Source organism: Mus caroli, chromosome 17 (genome assembly GCF_900094665.2).
Source record: "Mus caroli chromosome 17, CAROLI_EIJ_v1.1, whole genome shotgun sequence".
Taxonomy (NCBI): Eukaryota; Metazoa; Chordata; class Mammalia; order Rodentia; family Muridae; genus Mus; species Mus caroli.
In genome coordinates, this window is record NC_034586.1 from 76,149,317 (window position 1) to 76,157,806 (window position 8,490).

At 40.5% G+C, this 8,490-nt stretch overlaps 1 protein-coding gene across 1 annotated transcript in view; it reads right to left on the reverse strand.

The window, feature by feature from the left end:
* Sos1 (SOS Ras/Rac guanine nucleotide exchange factor 1) overlaps positions 1–8,490 on the reverse strand; it is an 85,517-nt gene that overhangs the window by 35,118 nt on the left and 41,909 nt on the right. The window contains exons 9-10 of the mRNA XM_021185997.2: positions 4,154–4,281; positions 2,764–3,419 (exon numbers count right to left, since the gene is read on the reverse strand). Coding sequence (XP_021041656.1) covers positions 2,764–3,419; positions 4,154–4,281 — 784 coding nt within the window. The remainder of the gene's footprint in view (positions 1–2,763; positions 3,420–4,153; positions 4,282–8,490) is intronic.

The window sequence follows — 8,490 nt, forward strand, 5'->3', positions numbered from 1 at the left end:
TCTCACAACCATCTGCAATGGGATCTGATGCCCTCTTCTAGCCTGTATGAAAACAGCCGCAGTGTACTCACATACACATATACGTTTAAATAAAAAAGCAAACCAGGATCGATCGGAGAGAAGGCTCTCCAGGAGGTTAGGGTCACCAGCCGCTCTTCCAGAGGACCTGAGTGTAAAGCAATCCCCCTTCTGGACTCCACCAGCACTTTACACACATGGTGCAGACACAGAGAAACAAAAATCAATCTTAAAAAAAGGTAAGGTAGTCTCATTCAGTTTCCGTAAACTGGACATCATCAAAGCTGTATAAAGCTAGAACGTTCAGGGTTATTTTAAAACCATAAAAAGGTTACTTTATTTTGCATAAAAGTTGACAGCAGCACAGTCATTAGGTGTGCATGATGACATCATGACAAAGGTAGCTTTGCACACACGAGGGATAAAGACTCCTGGGCCACATGACACCGATCTACTGACTGAGTGTGTTCAAGTGTATACACACTCAAAATAAGTAAGTAAGTAAATAAATAAATAAATCGGTTGTAGCTTATAAATGCTAATTATAAATTATTTTTGTCAAATACAATAGCATAGAAAACTACAGAAATGTTTTAGAAACAGAATGTAAATTTTAGAATATATAAATAATGAATACATTTAATTAAAAAAAAAAAAAAGAACAGCTTGCCCTATTGAGTCTCCAGTGATCATTGCTGACCATGCTGTAGAGAAACTTAAACTGTGTCCTTAACAAGCAGAGGTAAAATACACAAGCCACTCTAAATCCTCTAAGAATGACGCCTTCAAAAGATTACTCAGGGCACAGGCCAGTCCCGGGGACACTGCAGTGCTACCATCAATCCACATGTTGATTTGTTTAATTGAGTTTATATGGTTTTTCCTTTGTCCTTTCCATAAAAAACAAGCCAAGCCATATTGAGGATACAGTGAACAGGTTTTAAATTCACAAGATTTAAAAACAAAGATAATGTAGCAAGATAAACAACTTGAACTTTTGTTGTTGAAAAATTATTTAGAGTATCTGAAAACCACAATTTTGGGTTAACAAAGTATTTTTGTTATTTTATAATTCTAAACAGTATACAGAAGGTTGATGAAGATTATGTGAATAGTTAATTTATAATAATTACTAAAAACTGTAGCTCTTTAAAATAGCTTTATATATAACAAGAAAGGTAATCTATTTTTTATGTAACTACTAGGCAGCTTAAATTTTCTTTTTTAAATTTTAGTATTTTTTAAATTTTAATATTTTTTTAAATTTTTGAATAGTAAACACATTGATTATAGAGTCCCTGGTGAAGTTTACAGTAAAGTGGAGCCCGGGATGACGTGACTCATACACATGAACATACATGACATGTTCAGCGTGTCTCAGCGGCTGGGCACTGCCACTGGAAATGCATGTTCAGAGGAGCTGAGTCATCGAAAGAACTTGCCTTTGGAAAACACTCTCGATGTACTATGGGAAAGGCCTGCAAAGAATCCAGAGACCTAAAGCAGAACTAAAGTCCAGCTTGATACCAGAACTATACAGATAATGGCAACCGCACATTTTAAAGCGGTTTGAGATCACTAATAAAAAACAGCACTCCAATTACCTTCTCTCCTTTGGAGTCCCAGCCACACGAAGCTCTACTTGTATTTAATAAATTGAAGGGAAGTCCTTGTTAAATGATCTTCAGTTTTACAAAGTGGGAAAACTAATGGATATTTTTGAGAGTTAATCTTACTAGCACCAGAATAGCTTCCAAAGGAAACAGAGAACTCACTTAGAGGACATTTTAAAAAACAGGAAAATAAATATTCTTCCCCAGAAGCTTGCATTTCCTAAAAATAGGAACATCCTTAAATGAGGAGTATAGGGAGAGAGGTCAATTTTCATAGTCAGGTATTTAAGAATACCATATGATGAGTTATATAATTTTAAATCACAATTTCTCTTAAAGAAAAGACATTAAAAATTTCCATCTAAACTTAGAAATAGCTTTCATAGTCAATATTTTGTGTATGTTTTCTGACAACACACTATGGTGTAGATCTGATGTTAATTTTTGAGATGAAAACTATGGTTCTGGGACATAAAGGGACCCTGATCTGGTGAAGGAGCAAAGTCTGAGCTCAGTGCTATCTGCTCCACCGCAATTCTGAAATGGCAACTATCAAACGCCCCACTATGTGTCAGACCATACAAGACGGCTCAGTATGCCCTTTACCCCTTAACCACTGTACTGAATTCTACCTAGCACCTCTCTAGGTTTTCTTTAAAACCTGTTAAGGTAAAACTGTTTGCATAAGTAACATTAAGAACAAAATACTGAAATGGAAATGGCGTCCAGATTTCCTAAATAGATGTAGGAATGGAGATTAAGAATTTTTGCCACCAGCACAATTTTGATGATGGGTGAATACCTAATGTTTCACTTAGTTTGTAACCCAGTTATAGAATAAGAAAAAAATAATTATACTGGGTAATTATACCTTTTAGACAATCATGTTGATGCTTGGTCTTATTTCTACTGCTTTTTACTGGGTAACGTTAGACAAGTGACCGTTTCTCTTTTGTAAATATGATAGAAAAGATAAAAACATCAAAGAAATACAGAGTGACGGTTTTAGCCAATGCTCCTCTACTAGAGAAGTATCTGCTTGTTGTTAGTTTTCTATCTCAGGCACAGTAACCCACCCATCAAATCAATCCGTTTAAGCAGGAAACAGTTGTAGTCACCGCGTGTTTCTTACCTGCGTACATATGGTATGTAAGCCTCTCAATGAGCTTGAGCACAGTCCCTGCTTTGATAATGGGGATCCCAGCTTTGGGCTGCACATTCTCTTCGAATAGAATATTCTCCTCGGAGTCAGGTTCTGCAAACCTGTACACTTCAGCACTGGGCAGCCTCATCTGCTCCTCCTTCTCCTCCTGCAGCACCGTTACGTCCAGCATCCTCTCCAGGGTGCTGCGGTACTGCAAAGAGATCAGGGCTGCCATCCAGTTGTTTTTCTCTTCAGCTGACTTGGCAGAAAATATAACACTATTGCCGTCTTTCAGAATGATTTCAAAAGCATGCTTGTATTCACTGGTGTCATCTTTATCATTAATCTGTACCTTTCGCATAAAAAACTTTTCTTTAAGCCGATATTCTGCACTGCTAGCACCAGGGAGTCTTGGCTGCCCATGATTTGATTTACAGCAAATCATTAAGCCATCGAAGAGAAATATGTGTCTCTCGTGTTTGGCTCCTACACGTGTAAGAGTTCCTTCCATTATGAACTCATTGCAGCACTGTCCAATGTCCTTCCCCTCCCAGCCATCGATGTTCTTCTGAATCTCGTTCATCTTCTTGATGGCCAGTTGTTTCCCCTTCATCTGCTGGCTGTAAAACCGACATGCAGACTCACTGGGGTGAAGAAGGGAAAGATACTGTTAGCACACGGAAGACAGGATTGAGAGTTCATGCAGATAAGGTGACAGGGCAAAATCTAATTTACAACATCACTGACGTGATATTTACTAATTCCACAAATAATCATACTATAAGAACTAAGCACAGAAATTTTTTTCAGATTTATAAAAATAACAGTGATGTTCAACTACATAAACTCAGGTACAAAACAATCATCTCTGCCTTGAATAGTAAACATTTAGAAAGATAACTATTAAAAAGGAGCCCAACACAGTAAAAAAATTGAGATATGAATTAAGTATTTTTAAATGCACAAGACTCAAAGATAAAAGCATACAGCACATGTTATAATGGGAAAGTAGACCTGCTAACTGAATCAATGTCTGAGTTATACAATTCCCAAACTAAGCAACACTGCTAATTTCACTCTGCTACAACAATGACGCTGGCAGGTCTGCCCGGTACACTGTGCTCCGTCCCCTCCAGCTTACCAGCTGCTCCTCAGGAGGTCCTGGCTGGGAGTAAGCAGGGAAAATGCACAAATATGAAAGGTTTTTCAAACAATAACAAACTCTCCTGGCTTTGATGTCACTTCCTCTGAAAGACCAAGCTTGTCACTAACACTGTTTTCTTCATTGTTTACTCAAGGAGGGGGGGGCTAAGGCTCCTGAATTTGTACCACAACTTTCAGGATAGAAAGGAAGAGACTTTAAAGTGAGAATATTTACCTTAGTCTTCGTTTTGCAAGACTTTTGGAGCAAATTTTTTCCATGCCACTTTGGACATTAAGCAGGGCTGTTATTGCTTGCTTCATACACTCCTTGTCTTCTTGATCTTCACTCTTTTCTTCTAACTGCTGTGGAAAGGGCAGAAGGAGGACCTCACTTTATTTAAGGATAAATGATGCTCATTCAGCTTTCCCGACTTCAGTAATTTTAAATGTTCTATGGATAGATTTTTTCAATTTATTTCACATGTGTCAGTGTTTGCCTGAATGTCTGAAAGTGCACCCTATGAGTGCTTCATGCCCAAAAAAGTCAGAAGAGAATTTCAGATCCCCTGGTACTGGAGTTGCAAGTGGCTGTGACCCATTGTGTGGGTGCTGGGAGCTGAACTAGGGTCCAGTGCAGAAGCAACAAGTGTCTTAACAACTGAGCCACCTCCAGCCTTTCAATTGTTTGAAGCATTTTTCTAGGCTGAGGATGTAGCCTGGTAGTGTTTACCTAGCTTGCATAAAGCCCTGAGTTCTATTCTCTGATACCATGTAGTCCAGACATGGTTGCAGATACCTATAATCACAGGACACAGGAAGAAGAGGCAGCCTTGGGTACACGAGAAGCTGTCTCCACAGAAAAACAGCAGGTCTCCTCATAGTTTCTGCAAGGTTTGGCAGCACATGCATGTCACTCTAGCGGGAATCTAAGGTCAGCCTGAGCTCTGTAAGCAGACGGTTCTGTCTCTGAAAACTTTACTTTTCTGTGTATTACTGTCTGTAGTAACACATCACCAAGTTTTCCATGTGAAAACCATGAGGAACCACTTTAGAAAGAACTGTTAAGCCTTGAAAAAAGCAGTGTCACGTATGTACTCATTGGTCATGTTCCTGAGAAGACACAGCACAGAACTGTTTCCAACTCCCATAGGAGTTTAAGCATGGCTCTAGGCACAAGGATACGCTTTTTTTTTTTTTTTTGATTTATTTATTTATCATATGTAAGTACACTATAGCTGTCTTCAGACACTCCAGAAGAGGGCGCCAGATCTCGTTACGGATGGTTGTTAGCCACCATGTGGTTGCTGGGATTTGAACTCTGGACCTTAGGAAGAGCAGTCGGGTGCTCTTACCCACTGAGCCATCTCACCAGCCCCACAAGGATACTCTTAAGGATAGAATCAAAAATAAAGTCCAGGGCTGGCAGGATTGCTCAGTAAGGCAGCTGCTGCCAAGCTTGACAGCCTCAGTTCAGTCCTTAAGGACCCACATGGTGGGTGAAGAAAAATGACTCCCGTAAGCAGTTCTCTGATCTCCAAAAACATGTGCTACCCCATCTTCGGCTTACCCCTCCCTACATAAATAAATGAATATTTTTTTAAAAAGTCTTTAAAAATGTAAAGTCCAGAAGCATTCAAGTCATTAACATACAGAGCAAGATGTGACAATAGGGAGAGTATTGTTCCCTCTGTATTTTATTCTGATTAAAGGTATATTTTAAGTGTGTGTGTGTGTGTGTGTGTGTGTGTGTGTGTGTGTGTGTGTGTGTGTATGGCTATGGACTTATACATGTGAGTGCAGTGCCCTCACAGGTCAGATGAGGGTGCTGCAGTTACAGATGTTCCCAAACCACCCTCCATGGATGTTAGGAACTTAACGCTTGTCCCTATGGAGCCATCTCTCTGGCTCCTGTTTTTGTTACAACTCAGCAAATACACCCAATGTACAGAATTCTAATATAGAGCATATACCAAAAAACATGTTTAGGGATACACTGGTTTTCTATTCAAAAAATGTTTCAGAGTCCTTTATGTATCATTTAACTTGCATTTTGTATATGAATATATTGGCATATGGAAAATACTGCTTGTGTTTTATTTTATGTGTATGGGTATTTTGGCTGCATGTATGTCTGTGCACCATGTGCCTTGAAGGCCAGAAGAGGATGTCATACCCCTTCAAACAGAGACTCAGACAGTTACTAGCTGGCATGTTGGTGCTGGGACTGAACCTGTGTCCTCTGTAAGAGCAGCCAGTGCTCTTTAACCACTAAGCGACCCCGTCAGCCTCTCTGTTAGTATTTTAAAATTCACAAACCCAAAGTTTTGTGGGTTTTTTTTTTTTTTCATTTTCTTCTTTTCTTTTTTCTGAGACACAGTCTTGTGTGCCTTTGTCTAGCCTTGAACTCCCAATCCTGAGGCCTGGCTCCCCTTTAGTGCTAGTATTATAGGTCTGTGCCACTGTTTATACAGTGCTAGAAAAGCACTGGGTCACCACAGCTTACTCCAGCCCCTAAGGTTTTGAACTCAAGAAGCTCTCTGATGAAATACTTTTAAATGTTCTTTTTGCCTTCACAGTTAACAGGCAAGTGTTCTGCATTTCAGTGTAACAAGACTGTTTTAAGACAGTCTCACGATGTAGACTAGGGTGGCCTCAAACTCAGAGGATCGACTGGATTTCTCCCAAGTGTTGGGGTTCAAGGTTTGTGGTCATCACACATAACTAATAAAAACCTTTCTGTATGCCCATTCTTTTTTTTTTAATTGATTTAAATTAGGAAATCATGTAAACAAAGCTAATTATCCTTAAAGAGGCGGCTTATTCTTGCCACAGAAACAAAGCAGCTGCAGTCATGTAAATGACAGCAAAGAAGCGTTGTCATCGCTTTCCACAGCGACTGTTACCAACACCAAAACTACTAAGACGGTATTGTGTATGCACAGAACCTCACCTAAGAAGCCATTCTAAAGCATAGTAAAAATGTGTATGCCCTGTGGAGAAGATAATAACAATGCGTATGTCCTATCCAGATGATAAAAGTTTAATGAGTTCACTGTCGCTGTCTTCAGACACCAGAGAGGGCATCAGATCCCATTACAGATGGTTGTGAGCCACCATGTAGGTGCTGGGAATTGAACTCAGAACCTATGGAAGAGCAGCCAGTGCTCACTGAGCCATCTCTCCAGCTCCAAAATTTACCTTTTCATAGAAAAGGAGTCACTTATACCCTTGATGACTTTTGGGTTCCTTAGATATAAGCAGTAGGGAGGCCCCTGCATAAGATGTGGTGGCTCATAACTAGTCCAGCATTTGGGAGTCTGAGGCAGAAAGATCACCTCAACTTTAAGGCTAGCTGGGCTACAGAGCTGGGCTTTTTCATATCTGCTTCTGGCCCCTGACTAACAGAAGGAAACAAAGGCAAAGTAGTACTGATGGTATAGTCCATGTATAAGGGCACAGCACGTACAGAGCAGTTCCCAGGAAACCACGGCACAGATGCTGTGAAGGAGCTTCTAAAGAAAACACAGCCGGGTGGGTGTGGTGGTGCAGCCTTTAGTCCCAGCACTTGGGAGGCAGAGGCAGGCAGATTTCTGAGTTCGAGGCCAGCCTGGTTTACAGAGTGAGTTCCAGGACAGCCAGGGCTACACAGAGAAACCCTGTCTCAAAAAAAAAAAAAAAAAAAAAAAAAAAAAGAAAAGAAAACACAATTTACAGAAGTATTTTCAAGAATAAGACTCAGCAATTTTAACACAAAACAAACTGTAGATGTTTTTTGTGGTACTGGGGACTGAAGCCAGGACTTTGTTCATAGTGAGCAGGCATTTGACTACTGAGTTACATCCCTTCCCCCTCCACAGTGTGTAACTGATTCAAGTTCACGTCAGTCAGAACACAGAATAGCTAGACGGAAGGAACATATGAATTACTGATTGTATTTCTAGAAGCTACTCTTCTCCAACATAATATAAAATGAGTACCATGTACTTAGATGAGTAGGCAGGGAAGACCAGCACCTAAGAGTCATGACTGTTAGTCCAAAGACCTTTCCACTACTGTATACAATTAACCGAAATGAAATAAAACCTATTTAGAAATAGGTTTTTGCAGGTTTAAGTAATCAAACGAAACCATGCTAGATTATGACTGAACCCTAAAGCTCGACTGTGAGAAAGGAAAGGGCAGCGAGACGCTGCCTGACGCAGAGTGGGAAGTGATGTGCATGATCTGAGGCAGGCAGAGGCCACATCCACAGCGTCCAGAGCATCCACAGGGTCCAGAGCGAGGCTCTCCATGAAGCCCAGGGGAACCCTGATGGCTGCTGCCACCTCAGAGCAAGTGAGGCTGTTCCTTAGACCTTCAAAGATGCAGGCCCTCTCAACTCCTGCTCTCTGCCTCTAGAGCAGAAAGAATAAACTACTGAAGACTAATGTTTTCAGCCACTAAGTTTATAGTTTGGTATAGCCTTAGAAAATATCAGCAGGGGGCTGGTGAGATGGCTCAGTGGGTAAGAGCACCTGACTGCTCTTCCGAAGGTCCAGAGTTCAAATCCCAGCAACCACATGGTGGCTCACA